We start from the raw sequence: 23,237 nt of genomic DNA, 5'->3' as shown, positions 1-23,237 counted from the left end.
ACAATACTGTATAATCCAATGTAAAAAGATAGGAAGTTAAATAGTCTAAACTAAAATTCCTTTTAAAAACCAAACCAAGCCATAGTCCAGCAAGTGTTAGTGATTATTAAGAGTATTTATTTTTCTGAAGAGTTTAATATTTCGGAAATTCAAGCCACAGAAAAGCTGATGGGTGATATAGTACAATCTCATACTGACCCTCTGTGGTTTACTGAAGTATAACATCACAAAAGTCCTTTGGTTCCGGGTAGCTGTTACTGGGAACATACATTTCTTAAAACTTGTATCTAACAAAATACATGTATGACGTGAACAGTATTCTGCAACTTACAAAGTACTTTTATAATATGTTAAATTAAGCAAGAAAGGTTTTATTAGTCCCATTTTTCAAATAAGTAAACTGAAGTCCTGAAAGGTAAGTTTATTATCTCATTTAACACATCTAGTACGTCAAAGAGCCTTTGCATTAATACACACACACACACACACACACACACACACACGCATAGAAAAGGTACACAAGCACTCAAGTGCATGTCTATACCAAAGACTCATAGGTTAACAATACCCCGCTGGGGGCCTTAAAAAATACTATGGTTAAAGACTTTTAAAAAATGCATAATATCAATTTTCCTTCATTTAACCTAAAGTGAAAATTATACATCCAATGTTGATGATAATTCCATGAAATTGGCACTTTCATCATTGCTGAAGGCATTAAAAACCGGTACAATCCTTTTGGAAAGCAATTTGGCAATAATCTCAAGACACAAAAAGTGTTCGTGTCCTTCCCTAGTAATTCCATTTCTGGGAAGCTATCCTATGAAAATAGTTCAAAATATGGAAAAAGCTATACATTATTTATAACATCCTAGATGTTTGGCATCTGAGATTTAAAATTTGAGGCTTGGACATTGGTAGTTTTAACAGCTTGTGAGAGAACCACAGGTTGATCCACAGCATAAGTAAAGCTGCTGTGTGAGTGAGGAAGTCATATTAACGGGGGAGTGAGACTGACTGCCAGCGCTGGCTTCTCCTTGTGGTCTCTACAAGGTCTCACATGCACAGAGATATTTTTTAAATGGCAGGGGAGTGGGACGGGGAATCTTTGTTAAAAAATTGTTTTTATAAGTAGAAGGCCCTAAAATAGCAAGCCTATTACTTGGCTGGTGATGAAAGTGAAGAGATCTAAGAAAGTACTGGTATTTGTGGGTTTGGGTTTGGTAACAGCCTTAGATCAAATTTCTTTCCAATGCCACAGGTCTACCATAGTGAAAAATTAGAAATATGATTAAATATTCAACAAAAGAGAAATGATAAATTAAACCACAATCTACCTAATCACTCAGTGGCTGAATAAGGGTAATGGAATTACAGATGATCATTTTTCATTTTTCTTTTTAAAAATATTTTATATGACATTAATATCACATCCACAAATAGCAGAGGCAAGATAAAAATGTACTGCTAAATTTAAGAGGGAACAGTTCCTAATTCATTACAATGAGGTCAGCGTTACCCTGATACCAAAAGCTAAGGACACTACAAGAAACAAAAACGTAAGACAAATATTCCTCATTAACACAGGTGCAAAATCCTAAACAAAACATTACTAAATAGAATTTAGGAATATATATAAAAAAAGGATAATGTTCCATGTCTAAGTGAGGCTTATTCTAGGAAAACTGTACTGCTTAAAGCTTCCTATGTACCCCTTTTTGGTAGCTGTACTACATAACTATATTAATAAAGACAAAGGTTAAATCTGGCCCACAATATAACTCTAAAATATCTGCTATAGAACTTTTCAATCAAGTTTATTTTAAATCTTCTTTCCCAAATAGTTAACTGAATACCTCAATTTAAAACATGTTCATTCAAAATATCTTCATTCAATAAGCTCATTCTAAGATTATAATTAAGCTACAATTACACCATGTTGGACTTAAAAGATGTAATTCAACATTTCCTGGGATCATAAATTCAAGGACCTCAAGCGAAAAACTTTACACACATTTCTGAGCAGTATGGTTGTACTGCCTGACTGTGACTTACTGACAAAGGACACTCAACCCCTTAAAGCAGCCTCTGGATTCTTTTGCTGAACAATTCTAAAGATATAGAGAATTCCTCTTCATATTACATTGAAACCTACTTTCCTTCAACTTAAAAAAAATTTTTTGGTCCAACTATTTTATTTTGTTTTTGATTATTTGGGGGGGAGGGTATTACTGATTGACTGATTGAATGGAGGTACTGGGGACTGAGTTCAGGAACTCCAGCATGCTAAGCATGTATGGCTCTCTACCACTAAGCTACACCCTCCCCCTACAACTTTCCTTCAACTTTTATCCACTGGCAAAAGCACTGGACTTCTGAGGTAATAAGTGAGATTAAGTCTTCATTTACATATTTATCCCACAAGTATTTGAAAATAAATGTTAAGTCACTTTTTAGACTTTTCCTGTCCAGGCTACATTGAGTTCTCCCAACCACTGTTCACATGATAACACTACTGAACTTCAGTTTTTCTTACCATCACTTTCTGAAAAAGCCAAACATTTAAAATAAATGAGCTATAACATAGCATCTACATTCCTACAGAAATATGCAGGAGACGTGTCAATCCTAATAAATTTACGAAAACAATCAATCCTCAAATATCAAAATATGCTAGTTTTTTTTCTTTTTCCCCAAGTGAACACAACCTATGAAAACAGATGTTTTACTCTCAGGGCAAAAACATACTAGTTGTAAGAAACGGAGTAACTGAACATAGAACACTTAATTTTTAAGCAATGGTGTTATAAGTAGTATCTTTTCATCTCCAGAGGAACTGAGACGAAAAGAATTAAATCCTTGTCAAAAATTATACCTGGGGGGAGGGGAGGGCTCAGTGGTAGAGCACATGCCTAGCATGCATGAAGTCCTGGGCTCTATCCCCAGTACCATCATTAAAAAAACAAACAAATAAATAAATGTTTTCCCTCCCCTCACAATATCTAGCTTTAAAAGATATACATATAGGTGAAAAGCAGAAATCTGCAAAAGCAGTATTATTTGCAAAGACACATGTTGATTTGCCCAGGATTGTTAACAAAAAAAATGCATATGTGAGGAAACAATCCTCATTTATCTCATTTTTTATCTTTGTTTAGCTTTGACATGGTTTTAATTAGTATTGTACTAATATTGCACTACTCTAAAAAAAAGTGCCTGAAACCTTCAAGGCAGTTTTAAAAATCACTTATGATGCTAAACTTCTTTGACTATTCAAAAATACTCAAAAATTGCCAAGTTGAGATGGAAAACTATGTATTACATATTTTGTATTAGTGAAACTTCACTAATTTAAAGTCTAGTTAGGGGTTACTGGAGAAGAGTCCACTTATGAATTACATATTTTGAAAAAAAGTTTAATGACTTTAGAATACATAGTACCTGGATTCAAATTTCTGTACCTTGAGAATAATCGAATCAAACCTAGGAAAGGCCTACTTTCATAAATGGATAATTTGCAGTTAGTAAATTAAAGAGACCAAGAATAAGCTGGCAAGAGTCTAAAACATTAGTCCCAAAGTGAATTAAATGATGTATGCAAACATCATGTTAACTTCCTCACCAAAACATTCCTGGAAAATGCAGTTTAATTTTAAGTTTATATTTCCAAAGAGTTGATCTTGTTTTCTTTTACAGCTAAAATGCATGCAACATCTCAAAATGAAGGAAAACAAGTAAACATTTAATTAGAATCTAATTCTTACCTGGAACCCACTTAATTTCCATTTCCATATCATTTTCTTTGCCTTTCTTTTCTTTTTCTTGAATAACTTGCAAGAGCTGCCTATATTTAGCAATTTGTTCTTCATCATCCTTCTGACTTCTTTTTGTTTTCCCATCTTCCTCTACACTGATTTCATCATCACCTAACAAAAAAATCAATTTCATTTAACACAGGGAAATAATTCACATCTAATTTCAGTGTTTAATCTCAGTCACTGCAGCAACCTTCTAAAAGACGTCAGATATACTATAACAACAAAATGTCAAAATCAGACTTAAATTCCTTAATATTAAATGAATTAAGTGAAAGACTTAGATCTTGTTTAAAATAAAAATCAGTTGCAAAGTTGGCACTCTCACAGTAGTATACTTGGGAATCTGTTTTTATTAAAATTCATATTTTAAAATAATCCTGTTGTCATGTAACATCCCTGGACTTCTCCCTACAAGCAAGACAGCAGGGATGGCATTTTATTCCTCTTATGTCCCCTACCATCCAATACTGTGGCTTTAAAATGTATGGTCAGTAAAATGAGCCTGAATAGTGTTGGAATGCATCTGATACATGGATTTAGCTGTTCCCGCTGATGACAAAGATAAAGGAAGTTGCCTGTAATTCAAAACAAAAAATGATGAATCCTTCCCATTGGACAGTAAGCAAGCATGCTTACTATCAGGATCTCACTAACACTTCAGAATAAAAATGAATAAATTAGAAGTTAGTGCTATTAATTTCCCTATACGGAAAATATTCACATTTCCATTTATTAATTTTATAAAAATAATTATAATACAAAGGAGTAGCATAAAATTCATGGGCAATAAATACTAAAGAAAACTAGTTATGTGAAAAGTTTGTTTGCTCTGTATTTCCACTGCAATTCTCCAAGTCAAAAACATAAATAAGAACCTAGGTTTAATGCAAAACATGCAGACTTACTGAATTGACTAAATGTCCCCACTAAAGGAAAATTTAGAAGCAGCATACAGAAGACCCTCTAAAATGTCTGACATTATTAAGCATTTAGTCATGAAACATCAATGCTAAGGTGGTCTTTATATCTTCAAAAAGGTGACATGAAAAAAATTGATTAAGTAAATGTTTTTATAGCTTTTTCTCTAAATGAATAAAAAATAGTACACGACATTCTTTCCATCCTATCACACTTTTACATTTTCACTCAAACAGCTGAAATTCATTTTTTTCCTGTTTGTGCTTTGTGCCACAATAATAATGTTGGATGGAATTCTGTCATGTATCCCGTAATTCAACGGATAAAACATCAGGAACACATTAACAAAATGGCAATGTACTTCTTTCTATTAAAAGCTTACTTCTGAAAGCATAATTAGAAGCAAGCTCCTTCCAGGTTGAAATTTTAGTGGTAAGTCTCTGATGGCCTACTTTAAATTGATTTTTTCCAGTACTAAAATTTTACTTTCTGAAGCTCTAAAATGTGGGTTAACTCGTGTAAGTCTGTTTTTTCCCAATTCAAGGACAGTATTTTGTGAAAGCCTAATATTAAGTTAAAAAAAAAAACAACAAGAAAAAAAACCAAAACAAAAAACAAAACAAAAAAAACTATAACAGGAAGAAGCCCTGTTATGTATGATCTCTTATAAGCTACAAAAGGAACATCCAGTAACTCTAAGGCATTCAAATATACTAATGTATCTACCAGAGGTACGAAATTATAAATTAAAGTAAGCTTGCAATCAATCAAAATACTGAAGAAAAAGGCATGCTTTTAAGAACTTAATTAGTATATTTCAAACAAAAAGCTATTAATCCTTAAGGTTTTAAAGTAAAAATATACGATATGAGGTAGTATGTTAACACTTCCTAAGCCTTTATACACGTTATCTCAATTTTTCCAACCATGAACAGAACTATCATGATCCTCTTTTTACAGCTATGGAAAGAAAGGCACAGGGGCTAAGCAAACTTAACCAATGTAATTTCACTATGTGAAGTCAGGATTTGAAACCAGCAGAGCCTAAGATCTTAACAAAAATATACTAACAGATTAATGGTTATTTTCCCACAATATTTGTCACTCTTATGTCAATAATGTCATTTTAAAATCTAGTTCAGTTCTCCCAAACCAGTCCAAAAGTCTATTTGAAAAACCTGTACCCAATCTTCACAAGAATATGTGAAATGCTCTTCTTTCCTTTATCTTAGAGTTGCTAGTAAAGAAAAACTATCCAGAATTTTCAGGAAAGTGCTAAATGACCATATAGGTATATAAACAAAAAGAAAATCAGCATAGCTATGGGGGAAAAAAACATAAAGGCTATTTGAAGAAGACTTGGCTGTTCTGAAGTCACTAGAAATAACATAGTCACTCAGATGTTTGGATGCCAAAGAAAGTAATAAGCAACAGCCATCAAGACTTTAATGTGAAGACTTTTGTGCCCAATATAACTGCAGCCACAAATCATATACTTTTTAAAAGGCTATTAGATACCTAAGAAATTATGTAGTTTTATCAATGAGATTTCTGAACAAAGAAACTAGAATGATTAAGTATGATTTTCCATTCCATGTGTGACACAGTTCAAGAGTAGTACTTTATGAAAAACTTAGAAAAATGAAGGAAAACCTTCAGTAGTCTAAAAAGAACAGTGACGGGCCAATCACAGGATCTTAAGAAAGTTAAGATCTCATGGTCCCTATGATAATACTAAAAAAGAATTTTAGGATTTATTTAATTTCACATTTATAAAATAATACATATGAAAAAGGAAAACCAAAAGGACAGCTATGAAAAATGTCAGGCTAAAAATCAAAGTAAGAATATTCACTCCTGATAGTTTAAAACATTTATATCTATGTCTCACATTTATGGTTCTTCATTTGCTGTCAGCACATAATTTTGTCTTATTCGTAACTGTGCACAGTTGGGAATTCTTACAATAGATAGGAATGAAGATGTGAAGATATCAGGGAGAGAGTATCAACCCAAAACTGATTAAGAAATTGCAATCAAGCTACCAAATTTCCAGAGTTAGATCCAATATAGCGGAGAAGAGGTTTTTGGCCCCATTTTTTAAAAAATGAGCCATTTTAAGCAAAAGCATATGTAAATTTAAAATGTATCACTGATCAGTTTAATCCTCAAAATTTTTTTTAAAATAAAGATATAGACTATTTGAGAACTTCCGCTTCCATCAATGGGAAGCTAGGTATCACACCAACCCTTTTACTGAGGACATCAAGGTGAATGAAATATTTGAACAATCTTTTTAAGAGCTTCAAAGAGGTTTAAAAAAAAAAGAGAATGAAGATTTCAAAGAACTGACAAATTAATGAAGAATTACCAAGTCAAAATCAAAGAGAAGGTTTTCAGAGAGATGACCCCAGTGTTCAAGACCTATTTTGCCCTGAGGGCATTTATTGAGCCATCAAAGAAACAGCTGTGAGACTAAACTACAGTTTTGGCAGCCTGGCAGGCCAAGAGGACGAAAGTTGAAGAACCAAGTAGTACCCCCACATTTAGCAGGGACCCAAGGGACATACCCCAGAGCAAGGGTCAACCACAAGTAAACCAGCTCTCATGCAGACTTGCATCACCCAGTAGGGCCAGGGAATCTCAAGTTAAAACTTGGAATAATGTGGTTCCAGAATGATCAGAGTAAATCAAAGTTCTCTCTGATGAGATACTCTCACCTCAAATACCAAACCAGCACAAAAAGTTAACCAGGCATACAAGTAAACAAGAGAAATCTCTTGTGAAGTAACAAAAATCAACTCCAAAAGATTTCAAATAAATACTGAAATTATCAGACATACACTACAAAAACATGTTTATTCTGTTAATAGAAATAAAAGAAAGTGTTGAAAACACCTGCAATGACTAAACTATAAAAAGTGATATTACTGATTTGAAAAATACTAAAACCAGACTTTCGTAAGTAAAAAAATACAATTACCAAAATTAAGAACTCAATGAATAGTCTATCAGCAGATTCAACACTGCTGAAAAGAGAATTAGTGCACTGCAAGACTGGTAAAAGAAGACACTCAGGATGCAGCACAGAAAGACAGCAGATCAAAAATCAGAAGAGAAGGGAGAGGGAAATAGCTCAGAGGTAAAGTATAAGGTCCTGGGTTCAATCCGCAGTACCACTATTAAAAAAAAAACCCAAAACCAAAAACAAGAGAGTAGTAACATGGAAGTTACAGGGTAAAGATCTAAGATGTATTTAATTGGAGTCCTAGAAGGAGACGGGAAAAGAAATATCTGAATAGATGATGGTTGAGAATACCCAAAACTGAAGAAAGATACCATGCCATAAATTCAAGTAACCCACCAAACTCCAAGCACAATAAATTTAAAAATCTATTCTCAGTTCATATTGAAACAGCAGAAAGACAAAAAGAAAACTTTAAAAGTAATCAAAGCTGACAAAGGCTTAATTTCCAGAATATATAAATAGCTGATACAATTTAATAACAAAAAAACAAACAACCCAATCCAAAATGGGCAGAAGATCTAAACAAGCAACTCTTCAATGAAGATATACAAATGGCCAACAGGCACATGAAAAAATGCTCAATATCACTAATTATCAGAGAAATGCAAATCAAAACTACAATGAGGTATCACCTCACACCAGTCAGAATGGTCATCATTCAAAAGTCCACAAACGATAAATACTGGAGAGGGTGTGGAGAAAGGGGAACCCAGCTACACTGCTGGTGGGAATGTAGTCTGGTGCAGCCATTATGGAAAGCAGTATGGAGATTCTTCAAAAAACTAAAAATAGACTTACCATATGATCCAGCAATCCCACTTCTGGTTATATATCTGGAGGAAACTCTAATTTGATAAGATACCTGCACCCCAATGTTCATAGCAGCACTATATAACCAAGACATGAAAAAAACCTAAATGTCCATCGACAGATGACTGGATCAAGAAGTTATGGTATATCTATACAATGGAATACTACTCAGCCATAAAAAAAATGCCATTTGCAGCAATATGGATGGACCCAGAGATCATCATTCTAAGTGAAGTAAGCCAGAAAGAGACAGAAAAATACCATATGATATCACTCATACGTGGAATCTAAAAAAAAAAAAAAAAAAAAAGAGGACACTATGAACTCATCTACAAAACAGAAACAGACTCACAGACACAGTAAACAATCTTAAAGGTTACCGGGGAAAGGGGGTGGGAAGGGATAAATCTGGGAGTTTGAGGTTTGCAGATGTTAGCCACTATATATAAAAATAGATTAAAAAAAAAAGTTTCTTCTGCGTAGCATAGGGAACTATATTCAATATCTTATAATAACCTTTAATGAAAAAGAATATGAAAATGAATATATGTATGTATATGCATGACTGGGACATTGTGCTGTACACCAGAAATTGACACATTGTAACTGATTGCACTTCAATTAAAAAAAAAAAAAGCAGTCAAAGAATAAAACCCAGACAATCTTCAAAAGACTGAAAAAAGTAGACTGAGCTGACTTCTCAAAACAACAATAAAGCCAGAAGCCAGCAGAATATTCTTATAAATGTGAGGATGGGGAGGACTGTCCACCTAGAATATTTTTTACCAGTGAAAACATCTTCACAAATGAAGGCAAAATAAGGACATTTTTAGACTAAACTAAGACTCAAGAGAGTCTGACACCAGTAGATACTACCAGAAATTATCAAGAATATACTTAAGACAGAAGGAAAATGATCCCAGACAGACGTATGAGATTTAGAAAAGAATAAGGAACAAAAGTAGAGGAAAAAAGTGAGTAAATTTAAACAAAACAATAACATTAATGTCCTGCGGGAATTAAGAATTACAATATACAGGATAGCATGAAAGGTGTTTCAAAATGCCTTGCATTCTCTAGGAGGGTAAAAATATTAATTAGCATTAAACTTTGGTAAGTTAAGGCTGCAAGTCATAATTTCTAAGACAATTACTAAATGAACAGAAAGAGTCTACTTCCTAAACTAGTTGAGTAGAAAAATGGAATATGAAAAATAATCCAAAAAAAGTTCTTAGTTTAAAAAAGGGGGATAATAAAGCACTTTACTAGTTTATGTGATTGCATAACACATGAGTCATGACAAGTCTATAAGGCCTGGCTTTTTTTGTGAGGTCAGGGTTTTAGAAAGTGTTTATGGTTAAAGAAATTCAGGCTAAAAAAAAAATCTCTAAATAAAAATTTCAGTTACTATCTACACGTGTATATAATACTGTATATGTGAGCATGCTTTGCAGAAGGATTAAGGATTGGTTTGGTACTCCCTTTTAAGCTACTGCCAAAGACATATTTCTGTTAACAAGTCTAGATGAATCATCTAAATGCTTACAAATGAAGAACACTGAAAGATGAACAAGTACCTTGTAGCTCCTCTTCTATCTCCTCTTCATCTTCACTAGAGGAAGCTAAGTAGGCTTGAAAATCCATATCCAAAAGCTCTTCCTTTTTAAATTTCCTATTGAGTGTTGTAATTCTGTCATGATCAGTTTCATCCCAAGTGATCTCCACCTTTCACAACAAAAGAAAAAAAACTGGAAATGTCAGTAACCCAATTTTGTTAAAGAATATTTATCATTAACTTGGATGTTTAACAGTAAACTAAAAATGTTACCATGTGCTAAAACAAATGATAAATAACATGCTTAATGAGAAGTGTTCTATTCATGGAAAGGGAACCATTTCAATTAATCTGTGCCTTTCTCCTCCTAACTCTCTGCTTTATGCAAGGTGCTTCATTATTGGGAATAAAAATTCACCAGTGTGTGGACTAATTATGGTGAAAACAAATAAGAAAATGCACTAGTTAAAAAGTTAACATTATTATGAATGAGTCAAAACATGTTTTTCACCTGGAGTTCTAGGCATTTCAGGAAGTCTAGAAACTATGTGAAATTCATCGACAAACCTTTCAACACAATGTCAATTCAGTCCATTTTCCAAAACAGATTAAGAGCCACTGATGATTAAGATTAAGGCATCTATTGGTTGGAAGTACAGTGAACCCCTGTGACACCAGAACTGGTCTGTCAAATGGTCAGTTTAGTGACTGGCTCCTGCCCTCTCTGCAGTCTCCATTCTCAGTCAGGTTAGAGGTTTTACCTTCATCATAGGGCGGGTCCCGTATCTGTGTTTTTTTCCTCAGGTTAATCTCCCCAGATCAGAACAACAAAATGGGCACGAGTTAACCAACAGATGTGATCCTTAAAATAGCTGCTATTGTTGCAGAAATTCCAGCTAGTCACATGATTCAGAATTACTCCTGTTCTGATAATTAAGACTGAGCTGATGACCACAAAACCACTGCTCAAACCACAGGTGAGGATGATACAGTCAGACCGAAGGAACTCCATACTGGCTGGCTGGATAGGCTTGCCTATTTTTCAGTCTTGAAAACAACATGATCCTACATTTTATGTGACTGACTCTTTTAGCCTTCTTTATTGCATAAGGGTGGGGTTTCACTACACTCAGTCACTAACAGCCACACAGTTCCCACAGGCTGCAGGTGACATGACATGGCAGATACAGCAGCTCTCCCTCCGCCACCAGCCTGTCCTCAGAAGAACACAGTGGTTTGTCACCAGAAAGGCAGTGAGAAGACTGTATGGCCGAGGCAGAGTCCAGCCATGGACAGAAGGTAGACGGGGTGGAAGAGCAGAGAGAAGCCAGGCAGTTAAGTAACAAACTAACTCAACAGAAATCTTCTGGCTGTTCATTAATAAGGGTTAATGTGACATCTAGTAGTCCTGAGCTATTCTACTTCAATTGTTTTTCTAATTTTTTGTATCATATCTGCAGAAAAATGTGTTCCTATTTTAAATTTTCACTAGTTTTGTTTTAACTGTGATTTGAAGCAATCTGTTCTCTCTTTCCCCCCTACTCCCCAGGATATTAATAACTGACATATTACTTACTGAAGAATCTAATTAAGCAAGTGTATGGGAAAGAGAAGAGAAAAAAGAAACATTTGCAGGTAACTGACTAGGCGTAAAGGCATAACAAAAATCTGAAAATAGGTTCAAACAGATGTGGCAGATAAAAATGCAAATACACTTGTGCCTCAGTTCTATTTGCACTTATGCATTAAAATTTTGAATACTTTTCATTTCTAAAGATGCTATTAGTCAATAACAAAGTCTTTTCTTAAAGCACTGCAGCTATACATCTTCTAAAGAGGTACCGTTGATGTTCCCATTGCAGCAGATGTGAAGTATTTTGGTTTATATGCTGTTAAATCCACTTCTGAGGCTACATCCTTTGGCTCATCATCGAAAGTAATATCATCTGGTATAAACCTAAGAAACAAAGAAAAAATAAATTTATTTAAACATATGTTGCAGTGATAAACAACCAGAGTATAGATTCTCTTCTAATTATGTGTAGTTTATCCACAAATACCATATGAGATTCTACAGAACACACATGTGGATAAAGCAAACAATGTTAGAAATAACCTTGGCACAAAATTTCTGAAATTCATAAGCTATAAATCTGTAATTCCACTAAGTCTGAGTAAACTCTGAGCAGGTAGAAACCCTGCATTAGGAGTCAGTTAATATGACTCAGGTATAAAGGAATGTTTGGTAACTACTATTTAAACATTCAAAACAATCACCTCCCACTGAAACTGCTAACAGAAAAGAGGAGGAAACAGCTTGTCTGATGAGCTATGTATGCCTTTGTTGCTATATACTTAAGCATGCTAAAATCTTATCCCCAATTATCAATTCAAAAATTTTATTCGTATTTTTCCACCAGTCAGAATGCTTTTGAAGTGTGAAAGCTATATATAGTGACTATGAATTGATACATTTTTTCCCTAAAATATTTCATTCTGAGAACAAAGCCTCTAACAAACCTGGATACAAAGAAGTGATTTCTACTGGAAGTGTCAAAGTAGAATGGTTTACTGGGTTCAGAGAACTAGGATAATGATAAAACGGTGCAGTAGTTTGGATTCCTGGTTTCCTTAGAACAGACATCCACAACCCCCTACAGTTTTTCACGTCAGGTCAGTGAAGCCTGAGCACGTGGTGGAAATAACACACAAGTCTGAAGACAATGCCAGCAACACTATCCATTCACCAGGCAGCACTGCCCAACAGGACTTTCTGTGACAACGGAAATATTCCATACCTGTTCTGCACAACATGCGGCCATTAAGTACTTGAAACGTATCTGGTGTGAGTAAGCAAATGAGGTTTAAAATTTTTTAATTTCTAGTTAAATAAATGTAAGCAATCCAGTTATGACTACTGGCTGCTGTATTAAGATGGCACAGATCTAGAGATACTAGTTTATTAGCAAATTCCTTTGCCCTACCTTAATGCTTTTTTAAAAGTTACTTCACCTGGTTGCTAGCTCTAAAAGTGCAAAGAAGTACCACTACATAAAACCTATCATTCTAAAAACATAACTGACATATTTGAAAGGACATAAACGTGAGGTGACTCATACCTAATACTCTAGCATTTTCTCATTCCAGTTTTCTTTCTTAAAAGTGTTCTATGTTCTTTTAGAACGTGAAACGGCAGAGTGCACTACCAGTTCCAATATTTCAGTTCTTATAATCATGTTGTGCTACAACACTAAATTGGTAAGACACACACTAGATTACCTTAGATCTACGAATGAACAACTGCTTTCGAATTCCAGGCCATCACAATCTTCGTAAATTTTAGCGGCTGTTTCAGGAGAATCACAGTCTACTACTGCATAATAGTACTTCAGTCGTTTGAATTGATAATCTCTCAGTTTTTCTCTAGAGGTCCTAAAAGGGGAAAATTCATTAGACTTACTTAAACAGAAACAAAAATATTTACCTCCCTTTAAAAAAGAAATGTAATTGTTTCAAGAAAAATATATTACAACCTGGTCTTCATTCCAATCCACCTTTCCTTTATGACTTTGCCTTCATGTACATTAAATACTTAAGCTCATTTTGTTTTTTTCAACAAGGTACAGACTAGCGATTTTTACTGTAATTTGGTATTCAGAAAAGGAAAGAAAGAATTACATGTGCTTACCTGTGATTCTAATTCTTAGAATAGTTATTTGTTTTGCTATCACATATAGCCTTCTCAAGTAAAACCACTGGAGAGGATCATTGTATTATTAAATATGCTAGGAAAGCATCAGTTTTTATTATAAAGGAACTCCTGCTCTTGCAAAACTTTATTCCAGATTCATGTTTTTTCAAGTCTAAATGGTTATAAGTTCAATTTACTTAACTACAACACATTCTTTGAAGGTCTTCATCTGCTCTCTTTTGCCACCCATCTATTTAACCACCATTTTTATTAACTGCACATATAGCTCCATCTAGTGGATTAAAAACTACCTTAAATTTTTTTATATACTACATTATGGCAAAGAATTTTTCCTATCATTTTTAAATTTTTCTACTTAATCCTTAAATAAGAAAAATTATGTAATTCAAAGGCAAATAGTTTCAATGCCACTTAGGTAGAAAGCAACATCTCAGAAAAAAGCAAAACTTACTAATTCAGGGCAATGAGGCTGAGAACTCTAAATCAATTTAATCATGAAATGTTTCTCAAAAATGCAGTAATTATTTTCACGAATACAGAAATATAAATACACATAGAAAATGTTGAAATTGTGTGCCACTTCTGACAGACTTTAACTTGCTTTGCAAACAGTTTTAACTACAAAGGCTCAAGTGCAAACTTTAGTCCCAACTATTAAAGTGACCAGAATTCTGAATTAGTGACACGAACTTATATGAGGTTTAGTTTTATTTTCTAGAATGATTTAATACCAGTCCTTTTCAGGGGCGTCTTCAGGAATACTTAGTAACTCTACTGGTCCTTGAACTTGCTCTTCCTTCATCCTCTCCTTTCCAAACTCCGAAGGATATATCTAAACACACACACAAAATAAGAGCAATGTAATTAATTAGTACTTCCCTTTTCTTATAATATCCAGAACTGTCAAGGTCAGGAACTCTAATAAGAGTTACAACTTGACTCAATGAAAACACCAGTAATGACTCACTTCCAAACTCACTATAGGAAGCTAAAGCATCCTGAGGAATAGTTTTAAAAATAGTCATTTTGGCTGGAGAGTAACTGATACGGGGTTTGGGAACAAAAACAGAGTATCTCCTCTATATGTTCTAAGGGTTCCAAAGGAAAAATTAAGAAAAGTGAAACAAGATTCTAAGCTCAAGGAATGCAATGTAAACACACATGAAAATGACTGGATTCAATACTTTAACTAAAATATATGAAAATGATTAAAGAAACACATAAAACATAAGCAATGAAGAAAAATAATTTTGTAATAATCAACTTATCCCTAAGTCATATCATTTATCTAAGACTTTCTTTTAAAGAAATTCTTAGAAGAAGAGAATTTCTTTAAAAAGAGAAAAAAATGCTTAGAAATATCTACGTCAAAGTGAAATCAAGTCTCACCTTTACAGAAAATATAACACCTCCTTTAGGTTTAAACGAATTGAACAAAGCCAGCAAATCTTTTGCCTTCAATCTATCCCAGTCCATGTTGCAAACTGCTAATCGATGTGTAATCTAAGAAATGAGAAAAATTAAGTATTACATAATCTATATCATTCCCAATGCTTACAAAATTAAGATACTTAAAATATAATGCCCTCTTTCCCCCAAAACCTGAAATCATTAATCTAAGTGGTTTCAACATATAAAGGAGCACTTAAGGGGGTGTGGGGGTGGGAAGGGACAGACTGGGATTTCAAAATTTGTAGACACTGACAGGCATACGCAGAATAGAGAAACAAGAATATACTGTATAGCACAGGGAAATATATATATGTAAGATCTTGTGGTAGCTCACAGCGAAAAAAAAATGTGACAATGAATATATGTATGTTCATGTATAACTGAAAAACTATACTCTACACTGGAATTTGACGCATTGTACAATGACTATAACTCAATTAAAAAAATGTTATTAAAAAACCCACTAATCAATTAGCTTATGTTATTAACTAACTTCATTTATTCATTTCTGAGCCATCTCTATCTGATTGTGAACCTCCATGTTCCCAACACTCTAAGCTGAGACTGTACCTACATAAAATAAAAAGAAATGGAAAAATTTCCAACATCAGATTATGTAATCAGGCCATAAGAGATGCTCAATAAATATTCAATGAATGAAATTCCAAGAAAACATATTTTGTTTAAGAGAAGGTTTACACAAAAGGAAGATGTTTAACAGGATTTATGGCCAAATATTAATAATACATTATAATAATGTATCCAAATAAAATGGGAGACACGTTTAAGGACAAAAAAATAAAATAAAATAAAATAAAATAAAATAAAATAAAATAAAATAGCACTTAAGATGGATAATACAATGGTAGACGTGTCAACAGAAAAGCACTTTGGTTCTTAGTTCTTGAATCAGAATATGATGACGAGCTGATTTTTTAACTACCAAGTTTATTAAGCTATTTTATCACTCGTGTGAGTAAAGTTGAGTATAATATAATACTCTATAGCACTTTTTAATAGGTGCAGCAGGAATTGAAATGTAAACTTCTAGCTAAAACAACAATTTTCTCAAAATTTCACGTGACTTATACAGAAGGTCATCCCTATCTGCTTGGACAGACATCTAATTTAAATAGGTATATTCTGCATCAAGAAGTTTTAATTAGAATCACCACCAAGAGTATTATTTACCAAAAAATCTTTTCCTTATTAATTTAATGACATCAATTCTATCATCCATAAAAGCTATTTGTACGGTACTCTTGACAAATAATCTTATTTATTCAAAAGGTCACCTCATCAGCCCGAGGAGCATCTTTATCTAATTCTCTCCATGCATGCTCAAAACCAGATTCCTCTGGAAGTAAATCTGCCATATCTTCTTCATCTTCAGAACTAGTTTCTATATTTCCTTTGCCCCTTGCAAGATCAGGGCCACTGTCACTTTCATCATCATCCTCACTATCCTCCTCCTCCTCATCATTTTCATCTCCACCATCCTCGTCACTGTCAACGTCATCAGTGGCAGCTCTACCAATGCTTGTAATTTCATCTTCGGAATCTTCATCACCTCCAGTTTCACTAGCACTTTCTGAATCTTCCTCCAGAGAATCTTTCAAGTTTTCATGACTATCACTGTCTCTTGCCATCACGAACGGAACCACTGCAAAAAAGGTCAAAGGAGGGAGAAATTAACAAAATATAAACACTGAATTAAACTACATCCAAATTATTTTTACCTCAAATCCAGTAAAAATAATAATTTCTATGAGACTAAAGGAAAATATAAATTCAGCAAAATTCATGCCAAACCACATTATATAATAAAAGTCTTAATATATACCCAGATCACAAAGATTCACACACTCATTCAATATTTATGGAGTGTCTGCTACATCTAGGTACTCAGTATACTACCACTGGCAAAAGAGAAGCAATCAATGCCCTCAATGAGCTTCCAATCAAGGAAGAGGATAGACGAACAGATATTGATCAAGTAAAATCAACCAAATTCATAAACATTAAAAAATGAAATTACAACTAGGATAAGTGCCAAGAAGGAATGTTGTAAGATGCCATGAGAGCATAAAACAGAGGTCTCTGAGTGATAAACGAGCTGCTATTTGAGGGATTTAACACTGGAGGAATTAAGTCACCAGGGTTAGACTAACAGATGAGGGGAATGCCCCAGCAGTAAGAAAAGTGTATGTGAAGACCCACTAGTAGGAAAAAGCTGGCAACCATGTCTGGATTACAGATAGCCAGGAGTCCAGTACAATGAGACTGAAAGAGTTAGGTAGATGTCACACTATCCCAAAACCATGTAGAAGGTTTGGACTTAGTTGTAAAAGCATGAGAAGCCACTGTCTTTACAGAAGTAGGGACATCATGAGATTTGCAAATTGAGATCATATTGACTACACCTTAGAAAACTTGACTAGGAGTCATGAGTGGATTGCGAACAGAGAATTAAAAAGGTGGTATAGCACTCTGGGCAAGAAATGAAGGCAACACTAAGCTGGTGGCAATAGAGATGCAGAGTAGTGAGTCAGTTTTGACTTTCAGAGTCAGGAGATAAAACCAACAGCAATCAGTGACAGGGACTTGATATGGAGCATAGGAATTGTGAAAGCATCAAAGATAAAGTCTTAGCTTCTCAGCTTGCAGAGCAAGCTAGCTGGCTAGACGGACAGAAAAACAGGCAATGATGGAAGAGAACAAGTCTGTCTGGTGGAGGTAGATCATGAATGTAGTTTTGGATAAGCTCAATTTGAAGTGCCTTTGAGTCACTTAAAAGGACACAGAAAAGACTGTGAGTTTACAGCTCAGAGAAGTCTGAGTTGGAGATAAAATTTTGGATCATTCATGTATAGTAATAACAGAAGTTGTGATGTGGATGAGATCACCTACGAAGAGAGCAAAATAACTTTTCTGCTAAATCATGCACTTTGCAACTGACTTATGGTTAGCAATACACAAAGACTGTTTTCACTTAAGTTGGGGATTTTTTGGCCCTCAGCACTCTGCAAGGGCTCATTTCCTATTTCTAAAGCAATCATATGCTTCCATCTACTGTATGTGTATCTCTGTGTGTGCAGATGTATCTTATACATTATACTCATCTTTAAGTTGGAGCTTATATTTCTGCTGATTCCCAGGCTCTAAGCTTGGAGAATTAAAAACAAATCTAAAAGTTTAAGAAATGAAATAAAACTGAAACTTAGTTTTTCTCTTGGTCCTATAATCTTACAATGCTCATTCACTAACCAAATATTGAGTACTACGTACTAAGCATTGAGCTGCAGGAAGCGAAAATGGAGATGATTTGTAACATGATCCCATGCTCTTCATGGGCTCATACACAAAAAGAAATAATTTACTGATTTATGGAACTATGTTCTAAAGCACCACAGAGTGAAATATCTAAATTTGCTTGCAGAGAGATATTTGTAATAAGGAAGGCTTCACAAATATGCCATTTGACCTGAGACCAAATGAAAAGGAGTTAGGAGGAACAGCAGGAAATGGGCTTTTATTTTCGCGTCAAAAGAGAGTGGGAAGTAATAAAAGATAACTAACCAGTAGATGTGAAAAAGTCAAAAAAAAAAAAAAAAAAGCCATTATCAGAAGTTCTATATATGGGATCAGAAAAACACCACCACAATAGTGAAAGAAAGTTACTATGAGGTAAGCATCAGAATTCACTTTTAAGCAGTAAGCTTAAAATAACACTTTGGGGACCTAGATCTCTCTAGTATTGTAGTATTTGTCAAGTATCAGATATTACCATACAATTTCCATGATTTTTGCATATTACTGATATTTTTCACTAAGTTGATTTTTTTAAATTAAAAATATTAGCTTTGTTTCAAACAGTATCCTTGAAGTCATAGATGTGATGTGGTGGTTACATTTTTTCCTAAGATCCTGAAATACATAACTATTACTATTAAAAAGTTTGATTATTAAACTTTGATTATTACTATTAAAAAGTTGGTTAACATACAACATCTCCTCATGTATGACAATGGTACACATACCACATTTTGGGTTGTATAATAAATTGATACTTGGGAGACTTAAAGAGGCCTAGTATTTTAATATTTTTGACAATATCAAGTACATTCAGATACTAAATATCTGCTCAGAGCCCACTTTGTACAAAGCCTTATTCTAAATAATGTGGGAATACAAAAATAAGCAACTGCATCTATTCCTAGATGGTACCACTCTACTAGTGATTGTAAACACTACTTATATACCTACTTTAAGAAAATGCTTTATCATTTTCTCCGATTATAAAAGTAATTAAAGCTCATTGCAAAAAAATTAAGAAAATATGATTTAATGAAGAAACTAAAGATGGCTAGTTTTTCATTCAGAGATAACTAGGTGGTTATTCTGGTACATAACCTCCTAAATTTGTTTTCTATGATACACCCATTAATTTATTTCTAAGTAGCTAGTCATACCATTTATTCTATTTTGTAACCTATTTCTAAAACTTCATATGTCACAGACATATTTGGATATATTACAATTTACCTAGTTCCTGAAATTTAGAATTCTGCCCATTGCCTGATACTTTCTACCTCCGAAACGTGACACTGGCTGGTCAAGATGTCTTTCTGCCTTTTCCTGATTCCTACCCTCCTTGGGTCCTGTAATCACAGCCAGCTTTTCCTGGCTCATCTGAACATCATGAATTTTCAGTGACAACAACAACAATCAGCAACACCAACACTCAAAATTTCCTGCTGCCAGAGGTGACCCAAAATTTTAATAAGCTCAGAAAACATGTAAACATGAACTAGAATCAGATGTTTCTTACTAAGTTTCAAACAACCATTTCTAGCTGTATTATCCACTCACTCCTTCAGAGACCTTATTATCTAATCAAATGAGAATACTGATCTCTTCTGAATATGCCCAAGGATATCTTCACTCAAAAAGGTCTTCCCATGTAGAATACTCTGGTCCTCAAACTCAATTTTTCCAAATCCTCACCAAAATAGCATTTCACCAATGAATTTTTCTCAGATTACCATATTTTGAGTGACCTCCTCTGAATTCAGAGCTCTATCCTGAACATCTTTCATGGCACTGAAAATTGTTCTATTTCATATTATGGTTCTGAATAATTTCTTCCACTTTAGATCTGCGCTGTCCAGTATGGTACCCAGCGGTCACATGCGACAATTGAGCACTTGAAATATGGCTCATCCAACTTGAGGTTAGCATGAAAATAGTATGTAAAATATCTCAGTAAGTTTTTATATTGATTACATACTGAATTAACTTTTTGATATTTTGGATTAAATAAAATATACTAAAAAATGAATTTCACTTCTTTTTTGTTTTTACTTTTTAATATGTCCACTAGAAAATTCAAAATTATATACTGCTATCAGACAGTGACCAGTGCCATGGCACAGAGTCTAGCAGGCTGTTATCTATGAAAGGGGATCTACAAAGAAGCGAGAGGGCTTAAATCAAGGTCAAACTCCAATCACCCGACCATGCACCCTGCAGAGCTGTGCCTGCTCAAGGGAAAAGAACCTGTTGCTTCAAAGGTGCTGTCCTCAACAAACTGGGAGCTCTGTGTGTCCAGAAGAGCATATCTGTTTCTAATTTGCATGGGCATCATATAAATTAGCAGGAGCCCTGAGATGGGAGATTACGTCTTACTCAATGTCCCATCTGTCACATATTAGTTACTAAAAGTAGTTGAACAAATGAAGGAATGGATGAGTCTCCAACTCTACTTACCTTACTCAGACATACCTCTCATCCTGTGATGAGAACATGTAACTCTTTCACTGGTTAGAGAATGTAGCTGCCACCAGTGCCCACTACAAGTCAAAAACCACTGCTTAGCCTCAAGACTCAAATATTTTCCCTCTCTTCTATTATAGCACCAAATAAAAAATTAATCATATAGTATTTTTTATTTTATAGCTTTGTACTTCCAAGTAAGTATTTGATTATTCCCATGACACTATGAAAGCACTTATTACATTTCCTTTTTTTAAAAGTCACTATAAAAGCAAATAAGGTAACACTAAAGAATCCTTAGCTCATTCCAACCAACCTGATTGCATTCCTCTTCTTGTCTCAGAATACTTGACCTTGGGAGAATGCACAATTTCAGAGGTGCCCAAGTCTGTCATCCTTACTTTTCCTTTGGGAAACAAGTCTGTACTATCTTGAACAATGTTTTTTTTCCCTTCTGGGCTTTTTTGTGTAAATTCTTTGCTATCAGTCTTGGGACTCATGGAATCTGTCTTCTTAGATTTGCATGAGCTTTTCACTTTTTGAACTCTCTCAGAGTTATCTAAATTGTTTTTATTCCCAGAATCTTTTTGATTAACTTTCTTAGTTTCTTCATTTTTCTCCTCAACAAGATTTTTTGATTCTACTTCATTTCTAGTCTGGGCTTTTTTCTTCTTCATTTTCTTTTGGCTCAATACTTTGTTATCTTCACCAGAGACATCTGAATCAGAATCTGAAAGGTCGTAAAAACGTTTCAAGTCCTCTGTTGTGCTGTGGTTGATGGGACGTCCTCTTTTATCCACCGCGTAGTTCAATTTGAACTTTTTGTCATGAAACATTGCTCGAAATCTCTTGTCAATTTTGACTTTTCGATCCTTTTCTGGCATTTCCCAAAATCTCGGGTCCTTGGCAACACGCCTAAACCGCTGGTCACTCATTATTTCTTGTTTGGATGCCATTTTAAAATGTCTGACTGGACAAATGCTTGAGGAAACCAAACACTAAAAAAAAAAAAAATATTAATAATAATGAAAGGTCAGTAATATAGTTAAATAAGATGCTTTGGGAAAAATATCAATTCACAATACTAAGTTAAATGTTAAATAAAACAAAATAGGTCTAATTTCATTTCCCAAACTTATTTTGAGCCACATGCAGAAAAGCAAAAACAATCAGCGTATTTTCTTTCAAGTTCAGAGCATCTGGAGAAACAAATTTAAGGCAAAACCAAGCAGAATTCCAGGACTTCACGGAGGTGGGCAAATGATTACTAGCCAACTGCACTTACTTAGACGTTCTATCTTTCTACTTGTATACCTGAGCGTGTTACAAGTAAAAAGGTAATGCAATCAAAATATTCCCAAGCCTCAGTTGGTCTCATTTGTTTCTTCAAATTCTGGTCCCATTCTCTCCGTTAATCCTTCCCTCATTCTACTTGGAACAGACTTTACTCCTACAAGGCTAGTCTCCTAAATAAACAGACCAAAATCAATTCAGTCTAGGTCACAAAGCTCCCTCTTTGTATATGACCACCTTCATGAGTCAGGTAAAGTCTCACTCTAGTTAATAAATATAAGTTAGTGGTGCAAAAGCAAGGGTTGACAACGATGCATTCATACACATTTAACCCTCGGGAACAGCCTTATGGAGTAGGTACCATTTCGTTCAACTATTAGAGATAATGCATATGAATATTTAGAACGAAAGCACTCGATAAACGTCAGATATTCGGAGAGCAGAAGGCGACCTGACTTCATCTCTGACGCCCGCCCTCACCTCCGTAGCCCACCATCCCCTTCTACCCACCCTCTAACGCGGGCAACACCAGGGTGACTCTGGAACTGGGATCTCCTTCGCAACTCCTAAACCTCAGAGAGCCGCCTTGGGGCTGAGGTCCTCCGACAGGACCCGGAAAAGGAGCAAGGAAGCTTGAAGAATGGGGTTGGAAAGGCAAGGAGGAAGGGCATGGCCCTCACGAGTCCGAAGGAGATTTCCTCAGAGACTGGTTCTGCCCCCTCCACAGCCCTTCTTCCAGAACACAGCCCCACTTACCTCCTCCGAGTCCTCTCCGAGCCTCACATGGGCCCCACACCCACAATCCTCCGCGCGACGCACTGCGGTTACGGCACGCGAACTGGGTCAAACTACTTCCGCTTGCCTTCTGGGAAGCTC

General features: G+C 34.7%; 1 protein-coding gene across 2 annotated transcripts in view; it reads right to left on the bottom strand.

Moving 5' to 3' along the window:
* LOC105083133 (ESF1 homolog) overlaps window positions 1-23,218 on the bottom strand; it is a 54,098-nt gene extending 30,880 nt beyond the window's left edge. Inside the window, exons 1-9 of one of the 2 annotated variants that reach the window (XM_010972886.3) lie at window positions 23,118-23,218; window positions 21,385-22,066; window positions 16,589-16,956; window positions 15,231-15,344; window positions 14,573-14,673; window positions 13,409-13,561; window positions 11,972-12,086; window positions 10,152-10,299; window positions 3,765-3,926 (exon numbers count right to left, since the gene is read on the bottom strand). In XM_010972886.3, coding sequence (XP_010971188.1) covers window positions 3,765-3,926; window positions 10,152-10,299; window positions 11,972-12,086; window positions 13,409-13,561; window positions 14,573-14,673; window positions 15,231-15,344; window positions 16,589-16,956; window positions 21,385-22,024 — 1,801 coding nt within the window. In that variant the 5' untranslated portion in view covers window positions 22,025-22,066; window positions 23,118-23,218. Of the gene's footprint in view, window positions 1-3,764; window positions 3,927-10,151; window positions 10,300-11,971; window positions 12,087-13,408; window positions 13,562-14,572; window positions 14,674-15,230; window positions 15,345-16,588; window positions 16,957-21,384; window positions 22,067-22,871; window positions 22,893-23,117 lie in introns of those variants that run through there. The other variant, XM_074347887.1, reaches the window with a different exon arrangement.
* Window positions 23,219-23,237: the final 19 nt, after the last annotated feature.

The sequence above is a fragment of the Camelus bactrianus genome, chromosome 19 (genome assembly GCF_048773025.1).
Source record: "Camelus bactrianus isolate YW-2024 breed Bactrian camel chromosome 19, ASM4877302v1, whole genome shotgun sequence".
In the NCBI taxonomy this organism is placed as follows: domain Eukaryota; kingdom Metazoa; phylum Chordata; class Mammalia; order Artiodactyla; family Camelidae; genus Camelus; species Camelus bactrianus.
This window is presented reverse-complemented; position numbering and strand designations above follow the sequence as displayed.